Below are 16,090 nucleotides of genomic sequence, written 5' to 3'. Positions count from 1 at the left end.
TGTAAATGGATTTCTGAAATACTTTTCATTTATATTATATCAAGTACAAAATAAACAATATATAATCCATACTCAAAAAAGAAATTTTATATCCGTATGTTTTACAATAAATAAACAACTATAATAAAAAAAAACTGTTTTCAGTAGCAAAGCTACTTTATAAATCTAAGTGACCAACCGTCTAGACTGTAATTTTAGATAGAAGACAGAATTTCATGAGACGATTCTCCAGACTAATAATAAACTATATATATTATAATATTTGTCAGTCTATTGGTAATAATTTGTGAGTCATGAAACTTACATTAAAATGTTAAGTTTACTCAAATGCTATTAAAGATATCAAACTAAAATTTTTTACAATTTTTCTGTTCCGTATAAATAAAAGTTCATTAAAGACTTTTAAAGCAAATGAAATTTGTTAGTTATATGTAACTAATATCTTTCACTTATTAATCTTAGGGATTTAAAATGATAAGACAATGGCCGATACATTGATGTATATCCCCAATGATAATACAAAAAAATTGCTCCTTCTTTAGATTAATATTAGTGGTTGAAATGTTTAAACACTCCCCATGATGAGTCATTTAATCAAAATTCACCAAAGTTGTTCAGTTAAAAAGAAAACTTTATCATAAAACTTTGGTGACTTGTGTAATAAATAGCCCATTGTTCCTCCTCTCTCTCTGAATTAATCTTCTATTGTTGTATCCCTGACCACAATGAACATATATGGGCAGTAAGATATTTAAGTTGGAAGGAATTTTAATGTTAGAGGGAGATTTGAAATCTGCATCAAATTTTAAGGATTTTTTTTTTATAAAATTCGTTTTTGTATAATTCTTTATCTAACAGCGGAAATACAATTTAAGTTAATAAATTTTGACCAATAGGATAGGTGGATTGGAAACTACCTGCGCTCTAATTGGTTGAATGGTGTGTGACACTTAAGCTTCTCCAATCAGAGCGCAGATATTTTTCAATCCACCAATCACAGATGTCAAAATTAATTAACTTAAATTGTATTTCCTCTTTTAGATAAAGAATTATACAAAAAACGAATTTAAAAAAAATCCTTAAAATTTGAGGCAGATTTCAAATCTCCCTCTAACATTAAAATTCTTTCCAACTTATATATCTTAATGGGCAGTATATGTTTTTTCTATGTTTATGTCCATTCAGAAAATCTAAAGTCAATCATACCTATATCTTTTTAAAAATTTTTATAATATCACTGATTTTAATAAGAAACATTAATAGAATATTAAAAGTACAATTCCACATTTAGGTTTATGATATATCATAATCATTTAGTGGTCTATTACCATGAATATAGTGATGGGGCAATAGACCTAAAAATTTATTTTTACCATCATGGACTACGGATGCTAAAAGTAATCCAGCTTTGCTTATTTCATCTTATTTTTAAGACTTTAGATACTAGCGCAGAATAATGCTCAAATGAACTTTTTGAAACTCTCTTTCATTCCACTGGAAATCTCCCTATATTCTTGTCTTGTCTAATATTGCAGCAATTTACAAATTTTACATATTTGCACTTACATTGTGTCTTTAAAATTAATGCTTAAACTGTAAAATTAAATATTTAAGTATATAGCTGATATTTGAATGATAAAATTAATCGTAACCATTTTTAAAAGTTTAAATGTAAGCCTAGAATAATTAATGTCATTAAATACTACATTTTTCTTGCTAAGTACAGCTTAAGTTAGTAGCGAAGCTACTTTGTATTTGTCTAAAATACATTGCAGTAATGACTAATATTTTTTCATTAGTATCCTGCCTAACAACTTTGCTTTTATAGAGTATTATCAAAAAGAACTAAAATGTCTTTCATTTTATATTTTTAAATTAACTGCTTTGCTAATGTCATTTGTGATATTTGTAAATTGTTCTGAAAATTACATTTTGACAGTTTTTTGGTTATGTCTTATAGAAGAAAATATGTAAGGATAATATAATTAAGAAGAAGCAGATAGATTTTGAACCTACTATGATTCTACACCCAATAAATTAAAAGAGTGGTTTTCAATTTGTCTGGGAAGAATTTCAAAGGTTATATGCAAAACAATCTATCCAAGTTTTCTTTACTTATCATGTGTTCTTTCAATCTCCAGGCTTACTAAGACACTAACCCAGGTTATCTGTTACCTCTAAGGACTGTCAGTCAACCTTACCAAAACTGACAGGATCAAGATTGCTAACTAATTATGTAACTTATTTACTTAAGTGTACTAAGAAATGCTATATTGTACAACTGAAATTAAAGAAATAATGTGTAGAAATACAAGTATGAACTTTGTTATTCTTCACTCTTAGATAAAAAAAAATATAAATGCTGTTGTCTAATCTTTCAATCATTAAAGTTATTAAAGTCAAACTATTCTTTATCCTTATACTAAAGTAATAGGAATTCTGTGTGTTTGTTTGTACCGAAGGATCTCGCTAACCGCTGAACCGATCGGGTTTAACTGAACAGGGTTGCTTCTTATAGGTCCCAGGAAGGTTTATAACTATTTTGGGAGAGGGTACCACCACCCTCCAAAGAGAAATAATAATAAATCGAAATTTTTATTTTAAGTATAGAGACTCCTACGTAACATTGCGAGGTATCGTATAAAGAGACTCTTACGCAACATATCGTAGAAACTTGAACGTAACAAACAACCAAACATTTAAAGTGCCACTAGAGGCTTCTAGGGGGCGTAGCCGCTAGTTAGTATTAAATAGTAGCTATGCCTCATAAAAACTGGTCTAGGACTGGATTAATCAATAACAGATAATAGTCTAGGAATGGATTAATTAATAACAGACAAAGGTCTAAGAATGCAGAAATCAATAAAATACTTTAAAAACCAAATTCTTAATGCATAGTATTAATTATATGACTAGAAAAATGATGAATATTAAAATTAATTAACCCCATTATATTTTTACATGCTTAAATTCCTCAGTAATGTAAATACTGTGCAAGTGCAGGTTGTCTTATTTTTTTTTATATTAGTCCTAATGAAATATAAAATTATCTTAGTCTGTTAATTTTTTTTCAAATCCAAATTGAGAAACTGAATTTAGAGTTTTTTTTGTACAAAGAGTTTTCAATGAGAGTATGTACTGAAAACATTTATCAGAAAAATGTCATCATTAATGAATTTTACTATCATTAGTCAGCTGGTAAGTTAAATAGCTGTTACTCAAGGATATTTTTATCATTCCTAATTAATTTAATAATAAATTCAAACAAAATTTTCTTCATTTATTTATAAATAATAACAATAAAATAACTAACAATAAAATTCATAATATCAGCAACCTTTGTATTTGATGGAAGTCAACTCTGATAATGGGATCAAAAGGTATATTTTTTCCCCCAATTATATATGTTTTTTTTGCAGTACAGACTGACATAAAACACTTTCATGTATTTCTCATTTTAACTAGTCTCATTCAATTTCTTACTTAGATTATAAAAGATAAAATGGAAAATTATTAAAAAAATTCAATTGTCTATAGTTATGAAGGAATTATGGTTGACATAGCTGATGAGATGGCCAAGCAGATGAATGCAACTTACAACATGATTGCTTTGGACATTGGGTATTCCTCTGATCCAGTTCTAGGTATAGATAATCAATTTGTTTTACTGTGACAGTCAGATAATAAAAAATATGTAGCTGTCTATAGTGCCCCAGCAAAATGGGAATAGATGTCACTGCTTTTGGCCTACCTGTTCTATTGACGTCAGGAATTGCCCTATATTGCATCTCTTTTCTAGCGGGTTTCTTTTCCCCTTCCCTTTCTCTTTCCCTCTATTATGACGTCAATATAATAGGTAGGCCAAAAGCTGTGTCATCTATCCCCATTTTCCTAGGGCACTAAAAACAGCTACGAAAAATATAAACTATAATTACAAAATCAATTATTTTAGATGAGCTTTTGATTTCTGATGACAATCTCACAATAGCTTTATCAACTATAACTATATCTAAAGACAGGTACTCTTAGTATTTATACTTACAACGAATGTGTCCTAACTTCTGTGTTTAACCCATTCATGACGAGCTCCAAAGTTTAAAATTTTGAATCACCGGGGATCAACAAAATACATTTTTTCAATAATTACTCAACAGAATTTAAAAAGTAAAGTGTCAAATATCTTTATTTTTTTCATAATAACATTTTTCTTCTTTTTTGTTGCGTTTTAGTACCTTAAAACCAACTTAATTTTTAAAAAAACTTAAATTATTAAAAAAATAAGAAAAAAAACTGATAGCATATCTAAATTCTATGGATCATTTTACATCTACTACTTACTAAAAGCACTGACTAGCTATTTTTTAAAAATCACAAAAGATAGGACACATTCTTTTAAAAATTCACAAAAGATTTAAGATGAAACTTATTTGGAATTGCCACTTTTTGAATAGGCTAGATAAGGGAGTTGGTTTATCTTTTCCATGGGCAACAGTTGGCATCTCTCTTCTGGCAAGAAAACCTGAAACTGAGGTGGACTTTTTAGTAGTTTATAGTAAAATAGTAATTAAATGCATTGTAATACAATTAGCTTTCTATTGATATAGAAATGTGCAGTTATAAGATTCAAACCAGTTTTGTTAGACCCAAAAAGCCGGAGGCACGGTTAACAAAACTGGTTTTAATATAATGATTGTACATTTTTATATATGTAGAACACTGTACATAACACAAAACGATACATGATTTTTCAGTGTTGCGGAGAACCGGTTCTTATCCACTGGATATTAATCGGTTTCAAAGCCATAGAAAAAAATAGTTTATTTATTTTAACTATTCACTGTATACAAAATTTTCATGAAATTCTTTCAGGCCCACCTTTTCTCATTTCTTGGACCATTAGATGCTACAGTCTGGTTTGGAATACTCGGAGCATTTCTAGCTGTTTGCTTTCTGCTTTATGTCATGTCCAAGTAATTTTAGTAGCTAAAATACTCCATAATTCCAAATGTCCGTCAGTCCGTCTTTCTATCCGTCCGTCTGTGATTTTCTCGGCTCCTATTCAAGATATAAGGCTGAAACTTTTTGTCAATATTCCCATCATTAAGGAGCCTAATAACTATAAAACATTGATAGCGGTCGGACTGCTTTTAAGCAGCTTTTCAGCCGCTTTTACTTTGTACAACATATTTTCTCAGCTCCTCCTCCTACAAAAGATACATGGCTGAAACTTCTTGTCAATATTCTCTTCATCGAGTACCTTAATTGGGTATAAAAAAATCTGTGGTAGTCTAACTGCTTTTCTTTTTACTTTCAAAGACAAAACTTTTTTTTTAAGGTTTCGTGATTTTAAGTTTTAAGTTCACTCTCTTTCTTTTCTATGTTATGATAACAGATAATCTGCTATATAACTCACTTTGTCTATTTCTTTATAGATTTTGCACTTCGCTATTTATGGATGTTGATAAAGATAAATTTTATCATAAATGTGTGAAATTTATTTGAATATATCTAATCTGTTTTAATGAAAATTGCTCAGGAGCAAACTTGAGGAGAAGTATAGGAGCAACGAAAGATTGGATAACTCTATTTGGTTCACATTTGCAGCATTGGTGGGACAAGGTCAAGATGTTGCATTAAGGTAGATTTTTTTTCTGTAATTGAAAATTTCTGACATATCACCAGTGAGAAAGAAACTTGCAATTTATACATATTTTAGGGAAAAAAGTATCATTAGCCACTAATTTTAGATAATTTTAGGTGGTAGGTTTAAAGGGCGAATATAGGTTTGATATGATATGGGCTTATTTCAAGCGTGCAATTATATAGATTATAAATAACTTAAAGACATTGACATATTTAACTGTATAAGTCCGTTTCTAGCCTAAAACCGAACTGATTCGTTGATATAATTACGCCATTTCGCGTAACTTGTGTGGTTCCCTAAGAAATCCAAACATCCCTGCATCACACAAGGCTGCGTCGGAAGGTTGTATTATAAAGCTTTTGTTCAATCATAGTCATAATGAAGATGAAAGGAATGGGAAAAAAAAGGATGCTGCAACTTTTACTTTTGATCAAATAAATTTTTCATAACATAATTTTGTAAAAGTACATTGAAAAAGGGAGGGCTGAAAACTAATTTAAAAAAAATATTTCAAAATTAAAATATTATTTTTGTTTGCTAAAAGTTGCATCATGTTTGTGTCTTTACCCAGGCTACAAAGGGTAAATATATTTTACATATTATATATTTTTATATAAATAAATTGTATTCATCATGAATAAATCTAAAATCTTAGTAGAGAAAATAAATTTAAAAACTTAATATTTATCTTTATGATGCACTATAAAGCAAAATTTTTGACGCTATTTAAAATTTGAATAAAATACTATATAATTAAATAAAATAAACATTTTAATTATCATTTAAGATGCATGCCAATGAAATAATCAATTAAACTTAAGAGAACTAGTCAAAAAAAGTCTTGTAAAGGGCTAAAATAAACAATTTTGTAGGCCATCTCATTTATCATATGTTGAAGAAAACACGAAAATTGTAAAATCTACTTAAGGATTTTTTTGAATTTTTAAATTTAACATAGATATTCTAAAACTATGCAATGGCACCTTTGATATAAGCTCATATCATATCGAACCTATATTCGCCCTTTAAGCATTAAAAACAGCCAAAACCTAAAATCTTCAACATAGGCAGCTGATTAATCAACATGGCAGCTGCTGTAGAATCCTAAGATGACTGCTAATTTTTTTAAACAGGTTAAAGTAATTATGTTTATTTTAGAACACCAGGGAGTAAAATTCTGATAGCCTCCTGGTGGATGTTTGTCCTGTTGATTGTCAACTCATACACTGCAAACCTGGCGGCCTTCCAAACCGTGTCCCAAATGTCTAGAGAAATTGGTAATTTTTTGTCATTTTTAAATTGAATACTTAAAAAATTACAGTTTCTTCTACAATTAATCAATTTGTGATTCGCATAATTATTAAAAATTCCAGGGATCTAAAGGGATGGCAAATAAAATGGTGTACACCCCCAATTATGAAACACAAAACTACCCTTTCAGTAGAATACTATTATTGTTTGAAATGTTTGAACACTCAACCAACCAATCAAAATTCAATAAAAGTTCTAGAAGTTATAGAATAGATTGGAATAGAATTTATAACTAATGCAATACATTTAAATTGTTGTTGTTGTTGTTTTGGCTGCTCATAGTCAGTTTCCGGTCCGGGTAGTCATCAGTGGGGTGAGGGGGGGGGGGCGTGGGCTTATGGTGGGGGCTCTGGAGGGGGGCGTTGGAGGGGAGGAAGGCTGGTGAAACTTGGATGGGAGGAGAGGAAGGCAGCTACATGGGTGGGATTTTGCCAGAGGTCCATAGGAGTAAGATTTGTAGGATTATTTGGGCATGAAAAGAGGTGCTGGACTGTTTCTGGGGTAGGATTAACAGGACAGGATGGGCAGTTGGGGGTAAGAGAAGCGTTGATGGAATGGAGGTAGCTTTGGAGTTTAGGACAATAGTTGGATCTTAATTGGGAGAGGATGGTTCTGTAGTGCCTGGGGAGTTGGATTTCGGAGGGGTTGATGTCAGGGGGAGCTTGATTAAGGACAGGATTAGGGGGGTAAGAATTTATGGCTTGGGTGACAGCTGAGGTGTGGAGTCTGGAGATTGTGGATTTGTAGTTTGTGGGAAGGAGGGTGTTGTCGGGGGAAAGAAAAGGTTGGAGAGTAGGAAGGAACATGGATTGAAGGGTGGATTTTTTGGATCTAGGGCCAGGGGGGGTTGTGACGTTGTGGAAGGATGGGTGGGAGGGGCGGAGGGAGGAGGCCAGGTATTGGGAACAAAGAAGGGAAAGGTGGTTCCGTACTGGTAGGATTTTGGTTTCTTGGTGGAGGTGGCTGATGGGAGATTTTTTAGTGGAACCAGTACAGATGCGGAGGGCTTGGTTTTGGAGGACTTGGAGTTTGTCAATGTTGTTTTTGGAGGTGTTAGGGAACCAAACAGGACAGGCATAGGTGGTGATGGGGCGGAGGAGGGTGTTGTAGGTGGTGAGGAGAGTCTCCTTCTGGTGGCCCCATTTGGTGCCAGCCAGACATTTGAGGATTCTAAGGCGGGAGGAAATTTTTGAGGAAATGGTGGAGACATGGGAACTGAAATTGAAAAAGGTGTCAAAGGTAACTCCAAGGATTTTAGGGGTTATCTCAAGGGGAAGGGTGGAGCCGTTGATTTGGACTTGAGGATGGAGGTTGGATTGGTGCTTGCGGTCAGAAGTGAAGAGGGTGACAGTGGATTTGTTGGGAGCTATGGAGAGGCCGTTGGTGGAGGCCCAGTCAGCGATTGAGGAGAGGTGGGAGTTGATGGATTCAACTGACTGGGGGATGTTAGGGGAGGAGTGGAAGGAGTTAAGGTCGTCGGCATAGGAGGAGGTGTGGGCAGGGGGAATGTGGGGGGCATCTGCTATGTAGAAGTTGAAGAGGACTGGGGAGATAACAGAGCCTTGGGGGACGCCAGTGTGGACAATTTTAGGAGAGGCATTGGTGTTTTGATAGGAACAGAAAGCCATCCTGCCACGCAAGTAGCAGGATAGCCACCTAATGATGTTGGGATGAAGGTTGGAGGAGGAGATTTTTTGGAGAAGGAGGTGGATGGGAATGCAGTCAAATGCTTTGGAAAGGTCAATGGAGGCAACAGTTGTGCGGCTGGGGGGGAGGTTTTGATTGAAGCCATTGGCAATGGTGGTGGAAAGGTTGAGGAGGGAGGAGGTGGTGGAGTGGAGGGGTTTAAAGCCGTGTTGTGAGGGGTGGGTGGAGAGGGATTGTTTAAGGTAGGGGAGGAGTAGGCGTTCAAGGACTTTTGCTGCAGGACAGAGGAGGGAGATTGGGCGGTAGGAGGTGGAAAGGTCAGGGGGTTTACCAGGTTTGAGGAGGGCAATGATTTTGGATAGTTTCCAAATGGCAGGGATGTTGGCAGCGGAGATGGAGAGGTTGAAAAGTTTAGTGAGGTAGGAGATGCCATTTGGACCAAGGTGTTTAAGGTGAAGGATGTTAAGGTTGTCGGGGCCAAGTGCAGAGGAATTGGAGGAATTTTTAATTGCTTCAAGGACAAGGGCAGGGGTAAAAGGTTGGAAGTTTCTGTTGAGGTAGTTGCGGCGGCGGATTTTACGGATAATTTTTCTGGAGAAAGGGTTGGAAGTATGACGGGAGACAGAGGTGAATTGACTGGTGAAGGATTCGGCAATGTGGAGGTGGGAGGTGTGGACTTTGTTGTTGTTGAAGGAAATGGGTTGGTTGGAGGGAGGGGAGTTGTTTTTGCCGGAAAGGGACTTGAGGAGGGACCAGAATTTGGAAGGATTTGTTCTATGGTCGGATTTGGAAAGGGTTTCTTGCCATTTTTTGTTGGAATGTTGGTTTACTATTGAGGAGATTTGGTCATTAAGGATTTGAATTTGAGGATCATGGGGGTTGGTTTCTCTTAAGGAGTCTCTTTGCTGGATAAGGGGTTTAGCAGACTGAGGGAGGGTAGGGTTGGAATTTTTGATGAAGCCAGCAGGAACAGTGTGTTTGGAGGCAGTTTGGAGGATTTGGCGGAAAGTGGCTTCACCTTGGGAGCAGGAGGAAGGGTCAGGAAGGTCTTCAAAAAGGGTTTCAGTTTCTAGGGTAAAGGTGTCCCAGTCTGCTTTATGGAAGTTGTGGAAGGTTTTGACAGGGCGGGGGGTTCTGGTGATTTCGGGAATGGAGAGGAGAATGGGAAGGTGATCAGAACGGAGGGTGGTAAGGGTGTGCCAGGAGAAATCAAGGGCAAGGTGGGCAGAGCATAAGGAAAGGTCAGGGGAGGTAGGTTGGCCATTGGGGGGAAGGCGGGTAGGGGAATCCTTGTTGAGGAGGCAAAGGCTGCTCTCATTGAGAGCTTCCAGCAGAGCCTCCCCACGATTCATGGCAGATTGGTCAAGGGTAATGGAGTTCCAGGCAGGGTTGTGGGCATTGAAGTCACCAACTAGGATAAGGTCATTTGGATTTTCAAAAAGGAGGTTAAAGTCAGGGGTGTATTGTGGGGGGCAGGAGGAGTGTGGGGGGAGGTAAAGGTTGATGATTTGTAGAGGGGAGCCATTGCGGGAAATTTGGATGCCATCAACCTCAAGGGGGCCATTGGAGAGGTGGTTGAGGTTAAGGTGTGTGAAGGGGATGTCTTTGGCAATGAGGAAGGCTATTCCTCCACCAGGTCGGTCTTGTCGATCCTTCCTGATGAAGTTATAGCCAGGGAGGGGTTTAGGATTGGATTTGCAGGAGAGTTTAGTTTCTTGGAGGCAGGTAATTGGGATGTTAAGGGTTGAAATAAGGTAGTGGAGTTCATCTTGGGTGGTAAGGAGACCATTACAGTTGAATTGGAGGATAAAAGGTTTACCAGGAGGTTTGCGGGGGGCAGGGGTGGGGGGAGGAGGGGGCGGGGGTGATTGAGGGTGTGGTGGTGATGGAGGTGCTGTTGGGGAAGGTGGGGGAGACGGGGAGTTGGGTGTGGAGGGTGAGGGAGGGGGGGAATTTTGGGGGGAACAGGAGGGGCATATCCAGAAGGGGGAGTAGTGGGTGGAGGATGGAAGGAGGGAACATTTGGGGTGGACCCATTGAAGGCAGGAGTTACATTGGAAGGAGCCAGTGGATTTAGTGACACCTAAGGAACAGATAGGGCATGGAAATTTGGGGCCACGGGATTTAGGTGGGGGTGTTGATTGTTGGGGGGAAATGGGTGAGAAGGGGGTAGGGGAGGCAGAGATGCAGGGTGGACAGGACCAGTTAGAATTGTATTCGGATTTGGATGAGAGGAGGGAACATTTGGGATGAACCCAAAGTTGGCAGGAGTTACAGAGGAAGGCACCAGAGGAGCGGGTTATGTTGCGGGAGCAGGTAGAGCAAGGGTATTTGGGACCAGGATTTGGATGGATGTCGCCAGAGAGGATGAGGGGAGGAGGGGGGGTGATGTTGGATGTGGTTATGGAGGGTTGGAGTTGAAAGGCCTCCAAGGCCTCCAGAGCTGACAGGGGCTGACTTAAAAGCCCTTTAGGCCAGCCCCGTGGGGGAAACCCGGACGGGAGACATGGCTGTCAGAACAGGTGGTTTGGTGCAGGTTTGCCCGGGGGTGTACATCTTCTTCTCCTCCTCCCCGGATAGGTCCACTGCGGAAAAGCTTGCACCCATATTTTAAAAATTGCATAGCAAGGAGTAATTAAGCCTTGGAGTAGGCCGTAAATTTACCCCTTTAATTGATTTCATTTATTATTTTATTTATAGCGATAATTACAAAAATTATTTATTATATAAAGATATTTATACAAATTTAATAGATCAATAATTAAGTGGGTTGACTAAATAACTATTTACAGTTACAGAAGTAGGTACAGATTATATTTCTTACAGGAAAAGCATTTTCTTTTGTTGCAATGAAATGATTTATAATTTAAAAAATAATCTTTTTTAATCATGGACAATGATTTCTTTACAGAAGTTGTTAAGCCAACAAATAAGAAAATGTTTTCACGAAACTTTGGAGACAAATGTCCCCTCCCTCCACGATAAAATGTATATATGTATATCTATAATACAAAGTAGAACGCTGTCTGTCTGTCCGTCCGTCCGTCCGTCTGTCCCTTAAGATCTCAGTAACCACTGAAACGATCGGATTCTACTCTTCAGGGAATATGCCCACTGTTCCTGTGGTGGTTTTAGGCTATTTTCTTGAAGGGTGGGACACCCCTAACCCCCCCAAAACAAAGAAATCCCCCCTCTTTTTTTAAAAAGAATTTTTAGGAATTTGCAATTTTAGGAATTCACGATTTACGAATTTTTACGAATTTTTTCGCATTTTTTTCAGCTGGGTAGGTAATAGAAGATGTAATAATACCTCTTGGGGCAAAGCCTGTAGAGGCTAGGGGCTAAGCCGCTAGTATATATATATATTATATATTCTTAGGATCATTAGACGACCTGGTACATCAAACCAAGTATGAATATGGTGTAGTGAACAATACTATGACACAATGGACAATAGAGGTAAAAAAAAGTATTTAATTTGCTATAGTCTTCACCTTACAGGTTTTGCAATTTCTATTCCCATTGAGAAAAAAAAAATTTAAAATATTAAAATTATATTAGTTATTTATCGCAGTTTATTATAGACAGCCATCTGCAGATATTAAAATAAAAAATTATAGGATTTATACCAGTTTTGTTAGCCCCAAGGAAACGATGGTCCGGGCTTATGATACTGGTATTAATTGGTAGTGCGAATGGGGCGCTTGTCCAATATTATGGCATGGAGATCGCTCTTCTATGAGTACTACTTAAATCCTACGTTTACTGCTATACATGTAGACATTCTCATCGTCGGCTCGTCAGTGTAGAATGCTTTTCCTTTTATTCCCACAAGTAATAATACGAATTTGGTTGAACCTGTGGTAGCTCAACAAATACCCACACGAAGTATTATATTGCTTTAATCTAAGAATAAATGGCTGGTTAAGATGTTCGATCTATATCATATAAGTATATTAAGCACTTAAGAAGGAAGATGGTTTTATAAAGTGTATTTACATTACAAGTGAATCAGTTAAGTATGAAATATTTACAGGATAGGATATAACAAACATAAGTAGTGTAGGACAGAAAAGTGCCCTAAGTCCAAAGCATTAAATTGTGCATAGTGTTAGATCTCTAACATAAGACCTAGGCACAATTCATGCTAAGTACTAAGGGACCTAAATTTAAACTACAATGCATGCTAAATTAACTAAGATCATTACCTTTAAGCCAGGAGAACTTGATAGTTGAAGAGTCAATGAATAAATGAGATATTTTAAGAGGTGCAAGTTATAACAACAACTATTTACCAGGATCTAAGTCCTTGTCTGTTTAATAAAGTGTTTGTATGTTAAACTTGTGACGTAAATGAAGCTATGGCTACAGGTATACTTAGTAGTACATAATGGTTACATGGTTACTTTAACAATAGATATGATGTTTTATATAAGCATATAACAATATTCAATCACATACAGATTACCATGATTAGGCTAGTATTACCCATATATGGTATTATATTGGTAAGAATAGACTAATAAATGCATAAAAACACATAAAAAGTGCCTAAGGGCTAACCAGAGTAATTGTGTCTTGTGCCTGAGTTGCGCACGATAATTACTATGGCTTGTCAATCATTATTTAGATCAAAGTTTTATATGGTGTTAAATTTATAGAGAATATAAGTAAGTGGACTAGATGCGAAGCATTTCTGTAAGAGTCTTGTTCGTATGTTCAAAGAATTTTGAAATTTGGAGGTCGCATCTCCATAATCTTTCTATTTCTATTTCAATATGTTCGTGGAAAATTGTCTGTAATAAGATTTTTTAATGTGGCTGCGAACCGACTTTAATCCAGCGGATATTAATCGGTTTTGAAGTCTTAGTGGAAAATAAATTAATGACATAATATTGTTTAGAAATCCAGAAATGAAAATTTTCAAAGAGTTGCCTCATACTTGAGAGAAAATCCGTAAGTTTAAATCTTAATTAAATTTACATTTTTTGTTTAACAAGGATGAAAATATCCATAAAAGCAAAGTTCTAAAATCAGAATGAATGACAAACGAACATAAACCATTGTAGAGTGTTAAAACTTAATAAACATAAAATCAATTTGTAAGTCTAAACAAAATTGTACATATACAAGATGCTGTAAAAGGACATACTTTTTCTGGATTTGTTTATAGAAATGCTTAGCTTATAATATTGTACATAGTTCTCCTAGGAATCATATTTCAAAAATCAGATGAATATGATGATAATTATATCATACAAAAGTTTTGTAAACAACAGCATGTTTTAAGTGGACGTAGGGACTTTCTAGTAATGATTATGAACTTGCTACGCTTCCTAAATTATACCTTATTGTTATCGGAATCATTATAGAAAAGCTTCACTTCATAAAATATTCTTTTTTAAGTGAGAACCTGGTAAACTCAGTAGAAGAAGGAATCCAGAGGGTGAAAAGTGAAAATTACATCTTCATAGAAGAAATCATTCCCCTGAAATATGCGTAAGATTTTCATATTTTATTGATTCATTTTCAAAAATAGAAATAACTGTGCGACCCATACTTTCTATATGTAACTCGCGTCGTCGGGGAGGTGATGGGTTCGACAGAGTAAAACTAAAGACGTTAAAAGTTTGTTTTGCTGATCATATGATAGGCTTAACTTATTATTATGCATAGTCAAGAATTACAGCCTAAAGTCATGTTATTAAAGGGTTGGTTGTCTGCAAAGGTGTAGTTGTATTGTAACGGGTGCTATTCAAGATAGATATATATTCAATGATATATTTAGTCTGTAGGTCTGTCAGCTACGCTTAAATATTAAATTAAAACATTTTAAATTCATGTGAAAGGTTTAGTGATTTAATAAATTTATTCTCGGTTTTTAACCTGGGAGTAAGGGAGGGGACAAAGGAAAGAATATTCAATTTTTAGAAGTAAGTAAGACTTTCGGTACTGGCTTAAAGGGAATGTGCAAGAATTTAGCAGGTTCTGACTGACTTTTGGTACTAGCGCATCAAATGCCACTAACTTGCTTTTTAGTTTTGAATAAAGCAGACGAGTACCAATAAACTTAATTTGTTATGATGTGGCTGGTTTTAACAATTTTTTTCTCCCAAAAATATCATTTCATAGATAAAAAACTTTATTGTGATATTTGTGTAATAAATACTCTAAGAACCATTAAAATTTAGGGTTATGGGGTTGGACGGGTTTCTGGGAGATTAATATTTTCTGGATAAATCTGGATTTCATGGCCTTTCAGCGAAAACTCTTAAATTGAATTAATTGCCCATTGTCCCCTCCCGTACTCCCTGATTTTTAACCCCTTAACATCTGCTCTTGAAATAGCTTTATCAGTATTTCATTTATGCTTCATTCTTCTCAGGGCTAGTCAAGATTGTAGTCTTGAAGTAGTCGGTGGACAATTGAACACAGCATTCTTTGGCGTGGCTATGAAAGCTGAACACTTTATGACCATTGTTGATGATATCATCTTAGGATTTGCTAATGCCTTTCTGTTTTTTATGTCTATTATTTAACAAAGCAAAATATTTTCTCGTATAATTTCAAAACAGATGGGTTAGAACCGGTTCTTATCGATACGAAAAAAATATGTCTAGCATCGTATTATATCCAGCTTTCTACGAATATAAAAATGTAAATCATAAGATTAAAACCAGTTTTTTAGCCCTTACCTTCAGCATCTCCTGGCTAAAAAATTGGTTTTATATTCGCGGAAAGCTGTTTATAATACGATAACAATTAAAACATGCTGATTTTTTCTTACTTTTTTGATAAAAGAACCAGGTACATCTTAATTTTGGAAAATTAATTTTCTCTTAAAAGCATAGAATAGTTAATATTATAGGTTATTTTGTACTTATTTTTTGTGTAGATTCGATATTTCAAACCAGATTAAATAGAGGATTTGTAGTTTTTGAGATATTTGACCTATTAAGAAGCCCCTTAATAAAAAAATATAAAAACCAAGAAAGCCACTAAAAATAATCACAAGAATATAGGCTTGATGTAAAAATTATTAAGTTAATGGTATCAATTAAAGAAATAATAGTTATAATTTAGTTTACTTTACAATAAGCTTTTGCTACCTGATATTGGGTTTAAACATCTTCAATATCAGAATTACAATAAAATATAAGTCTAATAACAGTTCATCAGTACAAAACTTTTTGAGAAAACAGCATAAGTCACCCCATTTTTCTTGAATCTCCAATATTCCTATTGATCTCCTTTCTTTCTCCTCCTACACCATATACAAAAAAATGGAATACCTTGCCTATGTCTCAGTATGGAAAGGATGTTGAGGACTTTCAAAGTGGCACAAGTCAAGTCTGTATTGCATTTATGAGGCATGCAAACTCACAAAATAGGAGTTTATTTTACAATTTGAGGCCGATTGTTAGGTCTAGGTCTACCCTTAAAGGATAGAAGCTTTGCCCATTAAATACTTGGGATGACTTTAATCTT

At 35.4% G+C, this 16,090-nt stretch overlaps 2 protein-coding genes across 3 annotated transcripts in view; both read left to right on the top strand.

The window, feature by feature from the left end:
- The window catches only part of LOC145305885 (protein FAM221B-like), a 519,245-nt gene that overhangs the window by 38,238 nt on the left and 464,917 nt on the right, over positions 1-16,090 (top strand). The window lies entirely within an intron of this gene.
- LOC145305524 (glutamate receptor ionotropic, kainate 3-like) lies at positions 3,114-15,284 on the top strand. The gene is made up of 12 exons (XM_080147159.1): positions 3,114-3,198; positions 3,334-3,380; positions 3,538-3,644; positions 3,953-4,019; positions 4,452-4,530; positions 4,870-4,970; positions 5,537-5,638; positions 6,803-6,921; positions 11,982-12,061; positions 13,506-13,558; positions 14,009-14,101; positions 14,988-15,284. The coding sequence occupies exons 1-12, from the start codon at positions 3,160-3,162 to the stop codon at positions 15,139-15,141; spliced, it is 1,041 nt and encodes a 346-aa protein (XP_080003285.1). The 5' UTR covers positions 3,114-3,159; the 3' UTR covers positions 15,142-15,284.

This window comes from Acartia tonsa, chromosome 14 (assembly GCF_053477335.1).
Source record: "Acartia tonsa isolate MP-2025a chromosome 14, ASM5347733v1, whole genome shotgun sequence".
NCBI classification, from domain to species: domain Eukaryota; kingdom Metazoa; phylum Arthropoda; class Copepoda; order Calanoida; family Acartiidae; genus Acartia; species Acartia tonsa.
This window is presented reverse-complemented; position numbering and strand designations above follow the sequence as displayed.

Coding starts and splice junctions, on each gene's coding strand:
- LOC145305524 (XM_080147159.1), top strand. CDS start 3,160: ATGTCATCATTAATGAATTTTACTATCATTAGTCAGCTG. Junction 3,199..3,333: donor TTACTATCATTAGTCAGCTG/GTAAGTTAAATA, acceptor TCATAATATCAG/CAACCTTTGTATTTGATGGA. Junction 5,639..6,802: donor GGTCAAGATGTTGCATTAAG/GTAGATTTTTTT, acceptor TGTTTATTTTAG/AACACCAGGGAGTAAAATTC.